This window comes from Hypomesus transpacificus, chromosome 8 (genome assembly GCF_021917145.1).
Source record: "Hypomesus transpacificus isolate Combined female chromosome 8, fHypTra1, whole genome shotgun sequence".
In the NCBI taxonomy this organism is placed as follows: domain Eukaryota; kingdom Metazoa; phylum Chordata; class Actinopteri; order Osmeriformes; family Osmeridae; genus Hypomesus; species Hypomesus transpacificus.
In genome coordinates this window covers 2,683,997-2,705,320 of record NC_061067.1, presented here as the reverse complement: position 1 = coordinate 2,705,320, position 21,324 = coordinate 2,683,997, and the positions used below count along the sequence as shown (strand labels likewise).

At 44.1% G+C, this 21,324-nt stretch overlaps 2 protein-coding genes across 5 annotated transcripts; both read right to left on the bottom strand.

Annotated features, from left to right (window-relative positions):
* Positions 1-1,291: 1,291 nt before the first annotated feature.
* cnn3a (calponin 3, acidic a) lies at positions 1,292-11,066 on the bottom strand. Its single transcript, XM_047023411.1, has 7 exons — positions 10,841-11,066; positions 4,092-4,213; positions 3,722-3,788; positions 3,321-3,458; positions 3,062-3,178; positions 2,816-2,962; positions 1,292-2,472 (listed from the first exon to the last, which is right to left on the bottom strand). Exons 1-7 carry the CDS (start codon positions 10,895-10,897, stop codon positions 2,131-2,133), a joined length of 990 nt encoding a protein of 329 aa, XP_046879367.1. The 5' UTR covers positions 10,898-11,066; the 3' UTR covers positions 1,292-2,130.
* Positions 11,067-12,149: 1,083 nt separating this feature from the next.
* Positions 12,150-21,272, bottom strand: alg14 (ALG14 UDP-N-acetylglucosaminyltransferase subunit). 4 transcript variants are annotated; one of them, XM_047023414.1, is made up of 5 exons: positions 21,071-21,272; positions 20,467-20,534; positions 20,279-20,332; positions 19,777-19,899; positions 12,150-13,676 (listed from the first exon to the last, which is right to left on the bottom strand). In XM_047023414.1, exons 1-5 carry the CDS (start codon positions 21,213-21,215, stop codon positions 13,446-13,448), a joined length of 621 nt encoding a protein of 206 aa, XP_046879370.1. In that variant the 5' UTR covers positions 21,216-21,272; the 3' UTR covers positions 12,150-13,445. The 4 variants fall into 4 exon arrangements, with proteins under 4 accessions (XP_046879370.1, XP_046879368.1, XP_046879369.1 ...); XM_047023412.1 differs by having other exon boundaries at positions 20,467-20,612; positions 21,071-21,259; XM_047023413.1 differs by lacking the exon at positions 20,279-20,332 and having other exon boundaries at positions 20,467-20,612; positions 21,071-21,270.
* Positions 21,273-21,324: the final 52 nt, after the last annotated feature.

The window sequence follows — 21,324 nt, the reverse complement described above, 5'->3', positions numbered from 1 at the left end:
GCAGCGGACTGCGGTAGGAAGGAGGGGAGGGGGGCTTGACAGCTTTTGAATGAATGCCATGCCATTCTCATGAATCTCATTGGCTACCCTCTGTCCTCAACCTTGCTAAACTCCACGATGGTCGAACCGGTGTTGACCGAACCGGTGTTGACCGAATATTTGTTTGATCGTCTCATTACAGGCCATACCGACACTTAACAATGAGAGTTTAGCTAAAATAACCGCTGCGCTTATGACACAGCGCTAATTTCAGTTGACAGCAATCAAAGATGAAGCCCTTACCGTGAACCAGAATTCAGCCCATTCATTGACCCCAAATGAAATGTTCAGTTGAGTCTCTAAACTTATACTCCAATGTCACGCCTATGTTAATGATGCGGCAAGTAACACAAGACGTGAGGCCATTCAAAGTCAGTCAAACTATTTTTGCAGCTCATGACATTCTTTCTAGATTGCGACCTTGAGTGAATTACCATGCCGCTGCAGACCCGGCCAACATAAACGTATGGCCTTCCTCACGGACTCCGTCAACCGTTTGAAGGGAACGCTCAGTCTTCTCCATCAATACAAACGCACATGCTTTCGAAGCCTTTCTTCTGACTATTTCATTCGGGGGAATGAAAGAGCAGCTGCGGTAATTCAATGCTCTACACTGTTTGATGTTCCAGATTGATCCATGGATGTTGGCTGAACTCATCTTGACTCAACGGTTGTGTAGAAGCCTATCTGCTTGCCTGGGAACTTCAAACTGTGACAGTTCAAGTTTGGACTGTGTCTGGATTGAGAAAATCATTCCTACGAGGCAAAGTCTGGGGTCCTCCTTTTGGATACTCAAGCATTTACAAACAACGCAAACTGCATCTTTTTAATGATTGAAATGGTCTCCTGAACTATGTTGGGCCCCATTCTTCTCTTCGCATTGCAGGCCTACTCATTTTTCCTGTGAGGACAGTTTCTTCCACTTGGTCAGTTTTGACAGGAATGCGTTTCTAGAATGCAATGGGAGATCAAATTTACAGGGTTCCTCAAAACCTTGTTCGGTTAGCCTCAAAACTGAAGATTTTAGGACTGGCACGTTGACTTATGAAATCTGAGGTCTTCGCACCGACCACAGTTCAGCAACACATGGCCGTGTTACCAGGCAGAATTACGAGATGGAAAAACGTTCCCCTGGAGGCTCGCATTCCTTTTAATTAAGGTCAATCATGTTTTGGAATAAACTGCAGATGTAATAAAAGAATGCTTTCCAAGTAATGACAGAATGCAAGAGAATATGAACTACAATAGGAGATGCTTGGAAAACCAAGGTATTCAAGGCTTTATTTATAACGTACAATTTATTATTAAAAAGAACCGTATAACAGGTGACTGGTTTATAATGAGAGATATGGCAATAAATACAGAGGATGTAAGGGGGGGGGGCGCTACAAGAACATGAGGGAGGTCTTGATGTCTAGCCCTATACAAATAGGCCTAAGCAGAATCCTGTCAACTCGTTTGGTCATCTACGTCATACAAATAGGCATTAGAATGAACTCAGTAGGGAAAATAATCTGGTGTCAGTGATTCAAAACCTTCTAAAAATATATATTTAAAAAAAGGCTGGTGAGATGAGAGTAATTGGTCCACACACTTCCCCCATGTTCTGCATATATAAAAATATGTTTTGTTTAAGGGTAGGAAATTTAAACGATAGTGAACCTTTAAGACTTCATTTAAAATGTGATACATTGTTGGGTAAAAATACATAAAGTGGGGTTGTAGCATTGAGTAGATTCTACAAAGTTGGTCAAAAATGAATCTCTACTTCACAGTGTACCATACTTCAAAAACACTTAAAACAGTAGATTTAAAAAAAGGAATGTTCTCAAACAAAAACCAAGATCATTCTCCAACATTATCTCACCCTTCTATGATTAACTACAACCCATGAAACCATTGGCGCTCAAATCGAAGAGTTAGGGTGGTGAAGGAGCAATGCAACATTTCTCGTTTTACGCATCAATAAAACAAAAACAAAAAAAAGCTAGCGAGAATAGCAAAAGACTTGCTCTGTTGTTTTTCCCAGATAAAAATTTAACGAGTTAATACTGCTCCGACTAGCGGTTAAGTAGCGAATCGGCCCTGGTACTAGTAGTCGATGCCTTGGTCGTTGTAATGGGTGCTGTAGTCGTCCTGGTAACTGCCTTGGTACTCCTCTTCCTGGATCTCGGCCTGATAGTCACTGTCGCTGATCTCGGAGCCGTTGGGGCCTGTGCCCTGGCTGCCGTTGGCGTGGATGATGGGCTCTGTCGGGGTGGCACAGTACTTGGGGTCGTACACCTGGCGGCCCAGGCCGTACACGCTCATGCCCTTCTGGGACGCCACCTTGTTGGTGCCCATCTGGAGGGAGATGGTGGAGTTATCCACCGACTGCCCGGCCGCCTTCTGGTCGAAGATGTCCCGACGAGTGCCCGGGGCTGACATGCCAGCCTGGAGGATGGTGGGCAGGAGGGAACAAGGGAGAGGGAAGGAGGAAGGGATAGAAGAAAGGAGGATGGGAGGGAAAGAAGGATGATGGGAAGGAGGGAGGGAGAGGACGAGAGCTTACATTTAGAGGTTGTGTGAGGAACAGAGACACAACGTATCACGTGCCCCAGCATCAGTAAAATTTAAATAGTAGAAAAAACGGGAAATGTTACTAGAAACATCGCAAACAAAAACATCCCCAAACATCGCTTGTTTTCCCAACTTAACTCTAGATGAAGCCGTTTAATCTGGACATCAAACAGGACACTGCCTCTACATGACCTGACCTCATCAGTGTTTAGTCTACCTGGCTGGCTCCTTTGTTGGTTCCCATTTGAAGACTGATGGTGGTCTGGTCATAGGGCTTGTCTGTCTGGGTCTTTGGGTCATAAAGATGTCTCCTAGTCCCATAAGCAGTCATACCCGCCTGGCTTGCACACTTGTTGGTCCCCATCTGAATGAAAACACAGCCATTACCACAAGTCCCTCCTACAAGAGCAGTTTTTTTAATACGATGATGGTGACTGCTGGGAACATCGTTGTCACGCATTACCTGTAGTCCAATCACACACTGGCCAGCTTTAATCTTATCGTCATCAAAGTGCCGCATCTGCTTGTCTGCGTATTTAACCCCAATGTCGATCTTTGAGTCCATGCCTTTGGTCTTGCCCTGTGAAGTGGGAGAAAACTTGAAACATTCTAAACGGAGAACCATTACAACCACCCATAGCAGGGAGATTTTTTTTTATTCACCGTTTCATCCAAAGACTACAAGTACCAGAAGGAATTGAAACGTGAGGCGGCCTACTCACCATGCTGGCCAGGGCGAGCAGTGTGGTCTGGACTTGAGTCATGTTCCCACTTTCAAACAGGTCATTGGCCTCAAATATGTCATTTGGCTTCAGGCCAAAGGCCAGGATAGCTTTGATGAAATTCCCCAGATTTTCCAGCTGGAAGAAAAAGAGAGGTGGGGATTGGAGTCAGTCCACCAGGAAATCCAAACGTAACGCAATAAAAGGCAGTGTTGTTGGTGAGAGAGAGCTACATGAATAACCCTTCTTATTCTCATGGTTCGACAGGCTGCAGCAGGAAATGAATGAGGAGGCGAAAGCCTGATTTGGAGTTCTTTGTTGGCTTTCTATTCAGATGGTTAATATAGCCCCGGAAGGGTGTGAACACCTCTCCTTGGGTTGGTGTCAAAGATCCGTTTTACCTTGTGCCAATTCAGCTGTGACTGGTTGATCTTCCTTATTGACCCGGGCTGCAGTTTGTTTATCAGCCTATGAGAGAGAGACAGTGTGTCAAGTACACAGCACCACAAATGAATACATACAATTTTTTTATGATCCAGCCTTTCTATTTACATCTGAACCCTGTCAAATAAACAAATACACACGTATATAAAAACACACAATTTTTCTAGGGGTGTTCCCCCTTCTCTTTCTGGTCACCTTAATTTTCTCATAACAGGCAGAGACAGGAATAACTATCATGTTCAAAGTCTTCATCAGCATTTACAGCACGCTTGCCGAGCTCAGCATGTGGTCAAGGTCAGTCTCCTGGGAACACAGACGCACACTTACTCGCACAGAATGACTCCGTCCTTCAGGCCCTTCTGGAAGCTGTCTCCGATAGCCATCCCCGTCACCTCTTCTATCCAGAACCTCAGCTCCTCCTCCTTCTGAATGTCATACTTCTGAGCGATCTGAGAACATACCAGAACATCCGTCAAACTCCACCCGAAACCAGAGGTGTAGGTTTGCTTTCAAATGTGGGTGGGACAGCTTATTTATTTTTTTATAAACTGAGCATGCGGCCATGAAATATAATTCATATTTAGTATAAAAAGTATATCAAGTCAAATCAAATGTATTTGTGTAGCCCTTTTTACACGAAAGCATGTCACAGAGGGCTTCACATACGCCCATAGAACTGCCCCTCAACCGACCTAAACCCTCAAGGAAGACAAGGAAAAACTCCCAATGGGAGAAAGAAATGGAAGAAACCAAGTGTGTGTGTGTGTGGTGGGGGATTTGCCACATTTCCATTGTTGTGAGTCTGATCTACATTGGCAGCATAGTTTAACTTCATATCCTCAGGATGGTTTCCAACCAGTTATACAAGGTAGACTTCAGCTGTCAGCAACAGGGTCGCAATCACCTCGTAATTCATGGATCACAAATGTGAGGTACAACAAAGAGTCGGAGAGATCAAAACGTTGACTGTCTTGAACAGACTGACGGCTCTGCCTTTGGATTTCTTCAATGTTCCGCTGGTTGCATACTCTTTGTGACTCCTGTGATGAGAATTGGCCACAGCAATCCGATAAACTTCTGGCCCTTTGGCGTGTCACCCTTCATATTCCCACATAGCTTTGAATTAGTCTACCGTGTGAGATAGTCACAGGGAAGACTGGGGTTCCTCGGGGAACGCACTCAAACTCAGACTCCAAAACTCTCAGCGATGAAACAACGACAGCAGTCAAAGACAACCACGCAGAGCAAGCAGGCGTGGCCTTTGAACTTTACATCTTCTACCCCTACTAAGTGAGGGCTTGAGATGATTTGTCTTTGTAGAGATCACTATGCTGTAGGACTGTAGTTTACTGTTCATAAACTAGACAGAAGAGACCCAGACATTACAGTTCTCCAGAAAGGCTCTACTGCCCGAAGCGAGATAATCATTTCCTAGAACACATAAACCAGTACAGTTCCAGTTCTCAGTGATACAGTTGTTAAACAGGTCTATTTCTGTCTGGCTAACGACGACAAGGGGCAGCCTATGTCTTCAGGGTCAGTGATGTACTGCAGATGTGATACTCCCCACCTCATGGAGACGCTAAGTTGAAGCAGTTGTGAATATGAAGCCGCCTGAGCATCATGTTAGATTGTATCCACATGCTTTAGCTTTTTCATGACCTGCAAGATCCTTGGTAAAATACAGGAAGTTAGACACCTTTAAATCACAGCCCAATCCTGTCAACAGGCTTCCGTTTCTACGGTGACCTGGTTGGAGACAGCACGGCCTTGGAAATGTTAGAGGAAGTAAGAAATGTCTTACTGTGTCATATTATTTATGTGATGGTCTTAAAACAAAACGCCTGCCATGCATTGCAAGTGAGAAAGGAGTCTCAAGACACACTGCAACATTGATTGCTCTAGGCCTACACAAAAAGACAACATCCTCTGCATGGACACCAAATGGTCTGGCACAATATTACCAATCTTTTCTTTCCTCCCCTATGCTTGTCAGAGGATGCTGTATATCTCACGCGTGACTGGGGATTAAGCAGCTGTGGACAGCCATTAGCTCATTCACTGTAAACAGCACTGCAGAACAGGCCGAGCAGTGTAAACACGGTGTCTTTCACAACCATCACAGACACCCGTTCTCATCCACAGTGGAACAAACTCAACTCTAATGCCTACTCTGTCAGAGAGGGAAGATCCTAAACATCTGGCCTCTAACTCTCATCACCACAGTCCACTCTGTTTGGCCGTTTCATAACCCTGTTAAATGTGGCCTAGTTTCTCAGTCGATATATTAGCCTCGTAGCATTTAGTATTGTACTGACCGGGTGACTAGGCCCACTCATAAAGAAACAGACATGGGTAATGACTGCACTTCAGAGCCTCAATGTGAGACTAAAAGATCAAGGCCCATAAAGATGTAGTCTACTACTATTCCCTTTTCAGCGAAGAAGGGCTTGTCTTAGTTTAAAGGGAGTCAATCACACACTTAAGCCTGTCAGCTGGAATGTAAAGGCAGTCACCAGTAAAAGGGTCCTCTGAGTGTCCATTTCTCTCTGTGCAATTTGAGGTCAGGATCCATGTGGGCTTTCACAGACAAAAGGACAAATCTTCAAAACAGCCTGCATCTTGTAAAAAAGGGAGAAAAAAAACATGGTGTTTGGGTTCCAAATTATGACTCAGCGGAAGTTCTGAGCGAAGTTCTGAGTGAACTTCTTCATGCGTAGCGGCAAGCTTGAAAAGCGCTATCATTTAGGAATTAATCAGAGGCCTCTTCTGCAGCTACTGCAAGAGACTTTCAGCTGAGAGAAACCACCCCTGCAGAAAACCTTCGGCTGATTAGAGAGGAGAGATTTCGCTCGCTCTCCTCACCTCTCCCGGCAGTTATTCAGGGAAGACTGCCAAGTGCTGTCCCGGAAAGGGATCCAGTTCTCCTCTTCTTGGTGAAGTTGTTAAAGTGAGCTTCAGGAGGAAAAATCTGGAAAGCAATGGATAAGTAAACCCCAGCGGAATTGAACCCCAGACAATCCCCTCCCCAGAACAAACTGAAACACATCTGGACAAAAGGCGTTTGAGAGAACAAGGCCTAAAGTGTAACTACATTCGAAGCTAAACTACACAATTGTCCCGAGGCACATTTTCAAATCAATACCACGTGAAGAATGCAGTATCCTTTCAAGTTTCCCCATAAAAATAAAAAAACCGAAAGAAAAGTATTAGCACTATCAGTTAGGTTGGCTTCATGTGTAAGACAATGTCCCTGAAGCAACCTCTTAAAACTGGATCAACATATTTAAAAAAATGTGACTGTTGGACACAGTTCATGTCGATGAACCATTTGCTCAAATCATACACATGACCAGGTATTGAACCAAACCTGAACAAATATTCCAGCTGGTACTCATTAATATTTAACTACCCGTTAGTCCTGAAAATGCTTAACAAACCACAATGTGAATTAAGTGTCCAATGGTAAAAGGCTAATGCATATTTAACGAGGAATATCGAGTAATATTTAACTACCCGTTAGTCCTGAAAATGCTTAACAAACCACAATGTGAATTAAGTGTCCAATGGTAAAGGCTAATGCATATTTAACGAGGAATATCGAGTTATATCTTATCTCAAGTAAGATTTGGCATTAAAACAAAACAATTTGAAAGCGGAGGTTCGAAATGAAGATCCCTCTACGAAATGTAAATGATCAACCAAATTAGACACACTGTAATAAAAGGATGAAAACAACCTTTCCTGTTTATCCAAACCTGGCAAACCGTGGCATTACCATGACGACGCCCCGTGGCGTAACCGGGGGAAAATACCCACAGTCAGGACATTGCAGAGTAACATTACAACCCTTCCCAGCCCTCGTCCATGAGAGCATGGCAGTAAAAACAACAGCATAATCTCCACTTCAGATACCTGTGGTTACGGCTATGACCACTTCTTGGTCTACCCTTGTTCAGGTCGACCCAGAGTCCACCAGGGGCCTGTTCCATAAAGAGAGTTTACCGAATAAACCAGGCTTATGTGACTTTCCCTGACACAAGCCTGTCTTATTTGATAAATACTTTAAGGAACAGGCCCCAGCACTAGGACATGTCCTGCTTTCCATCAACAAGAGAATCACAGGACTGGAAAGGAGATATGAAAAGGCCCAGTCACCACCAGCAGAGTATCAGAAGCTATCTGTAAAACGGCCACTAACCTTTCAGCAGGGAAATGTCCTCATTTAAGCATAGAAAGGACAACATCAACTGAACACATTTCTATTATTTGTTTTAATAATACAAAAGGTTGTAGTTTGGTTGAAAACCACCAGGACTAAAATGTTGGTTTGGGTTATGTCTGGTTGGACCGCCAAACCAAAGACATTTTATGTCCCTTTATCTGGGTCCATGGAACTCAGCTTATAAAAAAGTCATCTATTATTTACTACACAATTCATATCTCAAAAAAGGGAGATCATTAGGTGGCTCCATCTCTTTCTGAAATTGACTTGGGTCAAATTTCTAATGAGACAGGGTCAAAGTAATTTGGGGGACAATTCAATTTGAAACAAGGTTTGAAATACAAAAATATAATTCCAGTTAGTAATTATTGGGGCTATATCAATTACAGGTGCTTGTGATTGACTAATACTTGTGGATTTCATTAAATCTTCCATCCAATTCTAAAGCAAGAAATAATTCCTATGAGGACTCGAAGAGTCAGTTTGAGAGTATTTGAATATAGTCATTGCATTCTGAATCAACATAACTTTCAGGCCAAACAAGACACTAGATCCAGCTATATATCTAGCTAAACTAGAAGAGGAAACAAACCTAATTAAATGAATGAGGCATCTTAAAAGTACATGACCCGTACTGTCCTGATGAAAAGATGTTTGGAGGCTCAGGGTGAATCCTGTGTTTGGCATAAACATCAGAGAAGCAACGGACAAGGAAATGCATCAGTCAAACATTTAGCAACACCAACTTGAGACTGGCACCCAAGAATCCAATCTGACTGGAATGTCTGTTTCACACACACACACACACACATCTACAGGTGTAAACATTCTGCTGTTCCTTGGATTCCAAGGCAACCAACTTCACCTTGGCCAAAACGGACGAATAGATCATGTTAGGAAACAGTCAAGAGTGCAGATGACTGATAGTTGCTGGTCATCTTCAAGTGGTTAACAAGTATGTACATCTGAAATGAAGCTGCTTTCCATTACTCTTGTCAGAAACCACTGAATTTATAATCACCAGGCTGCCAATGCAGCCTGTGGCTTGGCAATCATTTTGGAAAATAGCTGAGAGCACACAAACATTGGAAGCAGAGATAATATTTGAATTTTTCATATTTTTTTGTGGCTCAGTGCAGAACAAGCATATCCATCTGACCTCGCTATGGCATATTACCTCACAGAGGCCTTCTCATACTAAAACCGTGAGGAAAAATACAAAAGTAAATGAGAACCTTTTAAAACAGGACTGGAACAGCAACAAGAACAGGAGATACGACCCATTAACTTCACAGCTTGAATCACTGACTGACTGGACCTGAGAGCAAACCATCAGTTCTCTGAGGACAGACTGGGTTTCCCAACTGCAGACAAAAAGGCGAAATGGCTACATTTGAACTTTCCATGACTGGATACGTCTGGACTAGAGGAAAAAAAATGGTCTGAAATCTCGTGAAGGAGACCTGGTTTGGATGGAAAGCAGGGAGAAAAGGAGGGTATGCTCCAGGTGTCGGGGACACACAGACCTCTGGGGGTAGGGGGTGGAGAGGGACTTCCATAGAGAATTCTAGGCATATGCAGTTTGGAACAGCATGGTGAAAATGTCACATTAAATAAACCTGCAACCTGTTGCAACTTCATTTTCCTGGATATCAAATAAGTTCAATTGAGAAATAAGTTCAGAGACTTATTGTCACAGGAGTCCTGTTGTTAAAAAGGCCGAATGTCAACTGCAAGGTGAATGTTTAAACATGCCTATACTATTTTAAAAGATCCATCTAAACACCTTTAATTGATGACAAGTAGGCTTTATGGTTTTCATTTTACCAATTTGTTTGTAAATTCTAAGTGAGACTGGGCATTGTAAACAACAATAACAAACTGTAAACAAGACATGACGTCAATGGTTAATTTGGAGTAAGACGCCATGCGGTCATTAGTCACAGACCATTTAAAATTATCCTGGCAGCAAACTTTTTTCAACTGGGCAGCAATGATCTCATGATTTTCCATCGAAGGGGAGTCCGTTTAGAGCCGATGATAACCTTTTCACGTTGTCTCCCCAAACCCACCCAGAGAGATGTTTGTCTTTTGCTTCCAACCACATCCACGTTTTTTTCAAGAACGTCTGTACAGTTGTGTTGCATACAGGCATTTACTTTTTAAACATGATGCTTGCTGTTAAATCGACGCAATGGACATTCAGCTTCTCTTCAATTAAGCCAAAATCCAAAAGTGGAGGACAAGCGTCCTCAAGCGGGCTCCTCCCAGCTGTACGAACAATGGGTTGGACTTGGCTTTCATTTAATCCAGTTTTTCTTTCTCTTCAGAATATTATAAAATACAATAATCTCAAACTCTATGAACATAACAATTCTGCGTCGTTTATTTTACTTTGAATAGCAGGTTTCATTACCGTTCTCAACCTATCGGCTAGAAAAAATCCGTCTCCGGACTTAACTGCAGCCTACACATTGTGTTTTTAAGGAGTGTAGCCTATAGTTTATCAGGCGAAAGTGAGAAAAATAGTAAAAACAACATCTCTGTATCTTCAAGTTTAGAAAAAACTTTCGGAGTGGGCAATTTAACGAAATATCATAAGTCTTTCAAGAAATTGCCAAGAGAGAAACCTGGACAGAATCACATCTGATGTGACACCGAATAGCCCCTATACTTCGCCTTGTACCGTCTTAACTAATTTGCAACATCAAACCAAACAAAAATCAAACCGCTCTCACAACAATAAACTTGATTGCTGCTCGCAACTTATTAGGATGTGATTGATAGTGTACCTTATACACGTTTAACAATAAAAACAACACATTCTTAAACAATGGGCTAGTATACTCACTTTACTTTTCACCTCAGCCGATAATCCGTAGGCAGGTCCTTTATTGAATTGAGTCATTTTGCGTTTTCAAATTAAAACCAGTCAATCCCAATGAAGCTACAGTGTAGCAAAAATAAATCCTGAGTAAGATTGTTTCAGACAAGTCTTCTGTATGGTTCCTTTTCAGACAGTCCAAATGGGAGTAAAAATCCGTGCGTGTGTGTGAGAGAAGGTACGAGAGGGCAGTGGCGATACAAACTCGGAAACTTCTCGCTTCACTTCCCAATTTTGTGCAGAAAAAAAATGTTGCAAGACTATTGAGCCTTTTGAACCAATCAGAAGCGCCGGTTTCACATTCCCTGTCTCCATTCTCCCCTTTATGCCTAAATCTGGACTCTAGTTAAATAAATTATTAAAACACCAATCTGGTATTTAATTCATTATATTTAAGATTTTTTTTTTATCACAACAACATTAATATCAGCAGAGAATGCAGACAGGTTGAACTCCTGTTCATGAGTCTGAATGAATCAGAACTGGGCCACGTGCCAAGTATTTTATAGGTGTAATAAGTCGGTCCGTGAATATGATGCACACACTTAGGTGCAGTCTGCAGTGGTGTCTATTGTCTCAGTGGCCCCCAATCCCAGGTTAAAGTGGAGTGAGGGAAAGCACAATCAAAAACAGATTATTTACTTTGTTAGCGGTTCCTTCTTCTAATGTATACCCACACAGTGAATTGCAGCTATAGTGCCCATTGTGAGTCTTAGATTGTTTTTAGAAGCAGTTTATCGTTGGCTTCAAAAGTTTAATACTAGCCTTAGGTCATGCTGTTTCCAGGTGCAATTACTCACTCATACGTTATGTCAGCTTGTTAAAAAGGATCAGTCAGCAAGGATAGTATGATTAATATTCGTGTGTGTGTGTGTGTGTATACGTTTGTGCATGTGCGTCATGGGAGTGCTTTACGAGCCCTCGTCAAGGTGTTGTCTGTCTTCTACAGTTTTCCTGTGATGATCATTACTTCTTACAGCACTGAAACTTGCCGATCAAATCACTGACTGCAAACACAGACACGAGCAGCTACCTTCCTCTACAACATTGGCTCGGGCTCCTTGTATCATTCCCTCCGACTTCATACCTCATGGTTGCCAATAACAACATAGGTTTGCTAGGAGAAACAGATGTTGTGTATATGCATGGAGGTTTGTGACTCTGTGTGGGTTCTAGCAGTGGGTTCTGGGATGGTGGAGGTCTGTGAAATGACTTGCTGCTGCAGTCCTGTGGACTACTGTATTCTGCAGTGTCGTCAGCGTGATCACTACACACGCACGACACAACCTCCCAACATCTGCAAATAAACAACATGTATGTTTCCTGTTACATGTCCAAATGCACAAGCTTCAACCTTCGATCTCATCTCCCAATGCATATAATGCCGATACAGCATGTGTTCCTTCAGTACTTTCTGTTTCATTCGACTCATAGACATACAGAGACAAGAACTTCTGTATAAATAGCTTAGCTTAAATGTCAGCATCAAACCAAACGTTTTTTGTATTCTCCTTCTGTTCCGTCTTCTAATGCCGTCAAACGAAACCATCATTATCTCAGTGCTGTTCCTGTTGAGTGAACCCCGTCCAGCAACAGGAAAGCTTCCACAAAGCAAAGGCAAACACACAAGGCACAACACTGCACCCCAGCCCCGAACACAATCACACAATCTGTTTACAAAAGCGTACACAAACGACTGAGAAGGAACATCTCAAAGGGGGGGGGGGCACTGATATTGATATTAACATTCAGGGAGGCATTGTGTACTACGAACGTGCCGGTACATTTCAGAGGAATTACCCCGTTACGACTTTGATACATCGGGATTTCACCAGACCGAGGCCACCCGACTTCACGTAAGCACACAAAAATGCTTTTAATTTGCACTTTCTGCCACAAGAGACAGAGAAGGGGGTTATTACGGGCAGTTGTACAAGTTCTTGTCAAGCAGAGTGGGTGGGATGAAAAGTGATGTTTCCATGACATTGAAGAACATCGCTTTTTCGCATTCTACAGAATGTTTAATTAAATGTACAATAAAACCTTTCATGGTGTGAAGCATGCCGCTGATTGAGTGGTGAGAGGATGTGAGGTGATCTTGTGCCATCTTGCCTCCTTGTCATCACGGCGTTCTTCTCTAACAATGGCGGTTGTCAGGTTTTGAAGAAAGCGTGACAGCTGAGCTCACCTTCCTGTTGTTCCTGTCACAATCATGTTGGATTCTTCTCCAGAGTTCTATTAAAAAAACAGAAAGTCTAGGGTAATCTCTTTGTCCATCTATTCGATGCTTCTTCAACACCTCAATGAGATTCCTTGTATTCCTTCTCTTCATACTTCTGGGGATTAACAGCATGATGTTATGCGTTCTAAACATACTAGACCAAACCTCGACCTTACAGCACTGACAGATAACTTGTCTTTTGATTTCATTTTTCATGTGTGTAGAAAACAACAGGTTTTTTTTTCACAACACAACAAAACAAAACCTGTCCAAGTTCAAAACGTTCATCTTTCAAGCATAATATAACAATACTGTCAGTCACAAAGTTCCAGTCTTTGGTTGACAGACAGCTTAGACTATCCGTCCCAGGTAGATGGCTTTGGGGTATTTGTCCTTCAAGGTCGACCACTGCACAAAGAAGTAGTCTGAGAGATGGTAGAGGATCTTTCCAGAAAGCGACAGGGTCTCCACTCTGCAGATGCTCTCGACGTAGACAATCACAACCTTCTTCAATCCCACAGTTCCTAGCAGAAGTCCCGCCAGGCAAAGGGGGACACAGGTACCGGGACCGTTGCACAGCACCTGAAAAAATAGACACACACACACATAGATGAGTACATACACAGACAGCAGCCTGATACTATAAGTTAAAAACACAAAAACACACAAAAAAAAACAGCAAGTTGGCCCTCCAGTCTCTCTCAGAGAAATGGAATGTGCTGAACTCTACTGGCCCTGAAAGCAGTGTGGCGTGAGGGAGGAGACCAGAGAGAGCTCCAGACAGACAGGGCATGAGAGATGGAGAAATGCCCCAGCAGAACTCTGGGCAAGATAGAGAGATGAGAAGGAAAGGTGAAAGTACAGACTACAGACAGAGAAAGCGAGGGTTGTGGAGGGAGGGCGAGAGAGAGAGACAGAGAGAGAGGGTGGGAGGGAGAGAGGGAGAGAGCAGGAGGCTACATGCCTCGGAGGCAGCAGGAGAGTTGGGGAGTACAGTTCTAAGCAGACAGCCAGTCTGCAGTGGGGAGGCTGGGCCTGAGGGTCTGGAGAACACATCACGGAGAACCCTGAGCACAGACAGTCTGGGCATGTACACCCAGTCCGTAATATCCTCTCTACAAACCATAGCATGTGCACCTGGAAAAGCACCCCAGTTCATCAGGCAACAGTGTACAGTATGGTGTTTCTAGCATTTCACACAAGCATTAAAGACTTATTCAAATATCTGTAACGCGAATAAGGCGTCACGCCACACTTTCCGAAATCATTAATAACAGCAGGATGGGTGTTTGTGAGGCATGGAAACCACATAACAGTACAAACTGTACATTCAAGAACGGGGCAGGCTAGGCATTGAATCTGTGCTGCCTTGGTAGCTGACATCACCTTCAACAGGGGGAAAAGCTGATTCCAGTGCAAAATGTTGTGGCTTTAAGCCAGTGGATCCAGAAGTGCGAAACTCTCGACTGGCTCTCAACTGTCATCGCGCAGGTGCAAATGTGAGGTTTTGGAGTGCCAGCACAAAGTGAATCACTGAAAATACACATCCCAATCCCTCCACTGTGCCCTGAACAATATTTAACACTGTGACAGTTTCATTCTGGCTGACAAGAAACCAGTTGACGATGTATGCAAATGAATTGAAGGTACAATTTAGCTAGAAGTGATTTTGGAGCTAAACTGTTACCCCCCAAAAAAATCTCTGCTGTTCTGAGTGTTTACGTCATTGGAAATTATAACCTAAAGGCCAATTTGAGGAGAAAATCAGTCAGCTTGACTGGCACCAAACACAAATATAATTCTCCCCTCACGAACGAGAAGGCTTTCCTCTAAAGCCATTCTTTTGTAGCCCTGTATTCACAAACCTGTCTAGAACATTCCTGGCATGCTTTTCACTGGCCTGCAGTGTGCAGGGCAGCATTTCCAGTAAATACCCACTGACTAACCCTCTGGATTCTTCTATTTACTGTGTGTTAACTACGCTTGAATCAGCCCGCCAGCCCTGCTGATGCCAGGAATGCCTGGACAACCGCAAGCACTAATGTGACACGCACACACACCTCATTCGACCAATCGAATCAAGTGATTATCTATTATAATGATATCTATTATATATCACAGTAATATGATCATTCCAACATAATGACATCCCCCACCAAAGATTCAAAGGTTATTGTGATCACCCGGCACACCTGTGCCTGAACCAAACATTCAGAAAATAAATCAGACATACAGTCATAATGTCATACAGAACTCAACACACTTAGATACAGTCCACTGAGCACAATCAGCCAGCCAAACGACTGTTAGTCTGCCTGTCATCAGCCTGTCACCCCCTGACACATCGAGGCAGGTGAGGTGAGTCACCGTGGAGACTAGACTGCAGGTGTTGGGTTAGGAAAATCACTCAGACATCCACACAAACTCGGCCATGCCCCGGTCATGTGATCACACAAGAGATATCACGTCTGTCTGTTGTCTCACAGTCTGACGTAGGTGAGAATCTGACTAACCTCAGTAGACCGGGTCCCAGGAGGGGACACACAGATGTCACACGTTTGGGTTGAAGATAGGATGGGATGTAGAATACTGTGGGCCTAGCACTGGGAAACTACACTTCCCAAGTTCAACACTGTCAGTCTGTTGTACACACTGAATGACAGTTGAAGAGCTATACAAGGGAAAACTAAACCTCATTAAATGCCTGATCAATTCATCAAGACAGGTTTTCCGTGAGTTGACTATTTCTCTCTCTCCGACTGAGCAGTAGTCCGGTGTCACTCCCACTCACTCTCTCTCACTCACTCACTCACTCACTCACTCACTCACTCACTCACTCACCATCACTCATCCACCCTCACTCATCCATCCTCACTCACCCTCACTCACTCACTCACTCACTCTCTTACTCTGACATACAAAGCAGTATGCAGCTCTGTCTCTCTCTCTCTCTCTCTCACACACACACACACACACACACACACACACACGGAGCAGTAGGCCAGTGTCTCTCTGGAGGATCGAGGGTTTGCACAGCTGCTTGACGTAAACGTCTGTGGATGCAACTTTACTATTATTATTATTTTTGACAACGGGAGACGTTTGGGCAGGATTGGGCGGGGTGTGGATACCGTGGAGATGTCACTAAGGCTCTGTTGAAACAGATGCTGGATAGGCCTATGGTGTCCCTGACCCAATTCAAGAAACCGTCAGGACCCATCATTTGTTTTTGTATGTGAAACATGTACCGTGTCCAAAATATGGTGCCCGCCTCACTGCTTCTTCACTCTCAACGACCAAGCCTCTGTAAACAAACATGTGGCGCCTCCAACAAACACAGCAGCTTGACCTGTCGAGTGACTGCTATGTCGTCGGGGCCCGAAGCTAGATATGACCTAGCAGAGGGACTTATATGGATATAAGGTTGCCTGTGTCTTCGGGCTGATCTTGACGCGTTTGCCTAACGATCCATCCCGCGGCCCGTAGAACGCTCACTTGTCAGTGACTTCCATGACAGAGACATGAAAGGGGGAGAAAGCGGGATCGTATTCCTGGATGGAATCTCACTCAGCACAACCCTACAGGGCTCCGCATCCCTCCAGCTTCCTAATAAGGTCAGGCTGGAACATATGGTGCCCCGCCACAGGAACGCTAGCGGAGAAGAAACTTGGAGGAGCAACGCTGGCTTTAGGTACGCGTATGGATCGAGCATTTGTATAGCTAGAGACATTGAGTGCCTCAACCAGCATTTGATGAACCATCTCACCTTCGCTAAACTCCAATGTGCACTTTTTTGTTGTTGTTGATGTATTTGGATCATGTATTGGATGCATTTTTAAGCAAAGTGTGACAGGAAAGGCAGGGAGAGAGGGAGGGAGAGAGAGAGAGAGACAGAGAGGGGAAAATGTGCAGCAAAGGGCCATGTCTGTATTCAAACCCAGGCCGCTGCCGTAAGGCCTACACGACATGGTACACACACTTATCCGGCGAACAACCAGACACGCACTTATCCGGTGAGCTACCGGATAATCCCCTTTTCGCAAAAACGCCCCATCATCTGAAGAAGTGAAGTTTGACTGAGATAAGACTCACAGGTAGAAATACGACGAACCAAGCAAGATTGGAAAAACATTTTATATCACGCATGTATCCGTAAGTTTGTATACTGTAGACTACAGAGCAGCATTGGTAAGGCAAGAAATTTGTGGAATGCATTACGTAGCAATGTTCAAAAGGGTAAGAGAAGGCTCTCGACGTGTTGGATTGTGCTGACATATCTGGCAGCGAGTGACAGCGTGATCTCACAAATGCCCTTTTATGGCTAACATACGCTGGTGAACCCCTAAACCCCCCCCCCCCCCTTCCTCTCTCTTCATTTCCTCCACAGCCCACTTCACTCCCCCATACTGAATCCCCCCCCACACATACACACTTACTTTCCTGTGATTCCCGCTAGGAATGTGCGCCGTCTCCATTACGACAGCCCCCTGCTGCTGCGAGTACAACCAGGGAGACATGCTCGAGTTTGGTCAAAACAAACAAACGTGCGTCGTCAGAATGCAAACTCCAAAATGCTGACGAGTGAGTTGGACACCTTGGGACTAAAACCCTGTTAAACCTGTGTGAAAAGACTAAATCACGCTTTTCAGGTTGTTTTTAAAAGGCCCTGTTAGAACTTCCACAGCCTCGCTCTTCTGTCGTGGTAAATCAACAACAGGCAGGAGACAAAACAAGCTATGTAGGATAAGAAAACGGAATCTAGCATTCCTGAGATGCAGACATTAAGTTGGAGGGAGATGTTAGAGGTAGGGCCAGCACTTTCGGGTGACCGTTTTTTTGTTAATGAACAAGTTTAAAACTTAGCTAATGAATTCCATTGAGAAAGGAAACTAGGGTTAAAATACTGACTGTACAGATAAAAAAAAATAATAATAATAATTGACTGAATCCATGATGGAAATTTTGAATTCTATGTAGTAAACCCCCCTTCCCCTTTATCCCCCCTCCCAACATATGACAGTACAATGGAACATTCTAGGAGGAAAAAGAGTTACATAATGGAAAAGAGAATGGGCGGTGACAGAGGAAGAGATTAAGGAGAGAGAGGACGGAAGACACACATCACGTCACAGTCCAATCCCACAGAAATGATGTCTCAATCTCTCAGGAGTTCTGCAACGGCTGGCCGTGGTCAAGTCTGCTTGCACAGTCACACTCCGCCCCCTCCTCTCCTCTCCTTACCTCCCTCCCTGTTGTTCCATGAGACAGACAAGGGGAAACCTGATGCTCTCCCTCCCTCTCCCCCCCTCCCTCCCTCCCTCTCCCTCCCTCACCCCCTCCCTCCCTCTCCCTCCCTCACCCCCTCCCTCCCTCTCCCCCCCTCCCTCCCTCCCTCTCCCTCCCTCACCCCCTCCCTCCCTCTCCCCCCCTCCCTCCCTCCCTCCCGGCTGCCGAGTCGCTGAGCTGGCTGAGTAACCAGTCAGGTTCTGCCACATCCTGTGAACAAGAGCCTTCTGCCTGCCCCCCCCCCTCCCTTCCACAACAGAGGGAAGGGAAGACAGGGGGAGAGCAGAGGAAAAGAGGGAGGAGGAATGGTGGAAGAGAGAGAAAAGAGGGGGCGTGAGACAGGGAAGGGGGGGTTGTCAAGCTATGTACTTCTTCTCGCAGAGAGTGAACTCAGTGGCTCTCAAAGGGAAATATCCTGCTTCATGAGTAATTAAAAATGATTAGGCCAAAAACCTATAATAGCTCCCAGTCGAAAGAGACGTAGGAAGTGAATTACACCATGCCTCCTCATGAGATCATTTGGAAAACATTTGGAAGCTCTCGTGAAAGATATCTCCATCGTTGTCTCTGGTAACTGCAGTGACTCTCGGCCTTTCACAAGTCCTACACCAACAGTGATTTCAGTGCAAACTGGAATGTTGCGGAATGGTCTGCACTAGTCTTTCACTGTGGGAAGACACGTGAGAGCGAGTCTTTTGATCTTGGAATGCCCTGGAAACTTTGACGTGTTTTTGGAAGGTTAAATCGAAATTGGATTTGAAAAGAAGGGTTTGCGTGAGACAGTCATGCATAACGCCTTGATTTTATCTCTCTTCATCCTAGCTGAAACAATGCCAACTCGATCGAAACAGGATATTTATTGTTACAGTTTCTTTGGAGCAGTAATTGCATTCTAAAGGTTATCCAATACCAATGAGACACATGTGATTGTGATGCACTTTAAGGACCTTGAACGGGTATAATCCTGTTGTGAATGTGCCACAAGATTACAACATTAACACTATTTTATAGAAAATTGGGAGGGCTGACAAAATATTTGTAGTGTCAACAAGAGGGCCTGCAACACAGGGAAGCACTTGGGAGTTACGTGACTTGGTTTCCTCCTTAAAAAGCTCACAGTAGCCATAAATCATAACAAGAGAGTCCCTGATGACTTTTAGAATATGGGAAGGTTCTCGCACACGCCAGCCAGGAGCGATTCATGACAAGTGAGAGTCAACATATTGAGGAAAACATTTGTGATTGATTGACAGATTTCCACTGAAAGACTATGGTAGTGTTTAAAGCCTGGAGAAGGCTAGATTTATTTTTTAATCACTGGTGGAAGAGATCCAGGCTTGAAATAAAATGAATGAACAAAAAAACATTCTCATTTCAGACAGGAATGCAAACCTACCATGTCAGGCCTGAGTTGGAACATGAGAGGGATGGAAAAGCGGATGGCATTCAAAGTGCTGGCCACTGAGGAACTCCATGACTGCCGCACCTCGCGACTCCGAGGGATCCGGTGAACCGTAAACTGGGGAATGAAAGGGACACCAAGTTGTCTGGTTAACACCTTACAAATGGTGGCAATAATACACTCATAACTGGAAATACATGAAAAGTGTTTGTTTTGACTTTATAATTCTCACTGTGGAACACTGGCAGTGCTGTTGGAGCGCCACTCAATCACCTCCATTCAGGACAGTGTTATTCCTTTCTTGTATTTACATTGCATTGTTTGCACAACTCAGTTTGTACTGTTCAGCACTAGGTACATCTCACAGTACTTGGTATACCTCTCCCTATAGGACTTCAGTATTTATTGATATAGCCTACCAACAGTCATTTGTGCAGTTTAGTGTTTTTTCACTGGTTCAATCTATTCACAAGCTATTCATTGTTAGCTGTATTACCTGAGTCTCCCTGTGTGTCACCTGGGTTATTGTTTTGTACATATGTGTACAGGTCTGTAAATAAACCCAGAGCAGAGTTTTTTGGGCAAACCATGTGGATTCTAACAACAAGATGTGAATAAAACAAGAATATGGCGCCATCTTCTGGAGGCATTTCAAAACGTTGAGAAGGCATTACTCTACAACACCTTGGACTCTTGGCCGTTTTCCAAGCTTTCATAGGCACGGATCTTGTCCTCGCTCATCTTGTCGGTGTCTGCAATGACATAGTGTCGCGGGCTGTAAGACTGGGAGAGGCTTGCCATCAATCGCAGAATTTCAGTTGTATGCCCACCTGCAACCAAAGGCAAAATGATAGTCGGAGTTTATTGACCTTGCTGGGTCTGAAGAGCTGCGCAAATCCGAGGAAAAGTAAGGAACAATAAGTATTAGCATAGTAAAACTATTCATAGAGCGAAGTTTTGATTTCATTGTTCTATTTGTGTTGTCTGCTGTCTCTCGTCACCCAGCATCCGAATGTAAACACAAGCAACTTTTCGGTCTTTTGGAGTCTCAGCGAGGATAGACATATTTCCGTTCCTTTTCCCTGGTATGTTTCCCCACCATCTTGAAACCCTTCCCCGCCTGCAATTCTTTCTCAGTTATCTCAGCTAAGTAAAATATCAGAAACAAATCAACATTGGGAACCAACTTGTCTACTTGTCAAGGAGCCTACTACACAGCACGGAAGTCGGCTAACTAGCTTGCTAGTGGTACTCGACATGCAAAAAGACCGATAAAACGGCAGAGCACCTGATCCAGCAACCACCAGCACGCAGACTGGGCCTTTTTGTCCAGGTTTACATCTTGAACCGGATCTAATGACAATCAGCAGCCGCAAAATAATAACAATCCCTACACAACAAATACCAAACAATACGCTTAAAATCGGTACCATGATTACGACTACGGTGGCCTGTAGGAGACAAAAATTATGTGACGCATGAGTTTGGATCTATTTAGCATAGAAGGATACGTAACAGGTGATGCCAAATTGTAGAAACCGA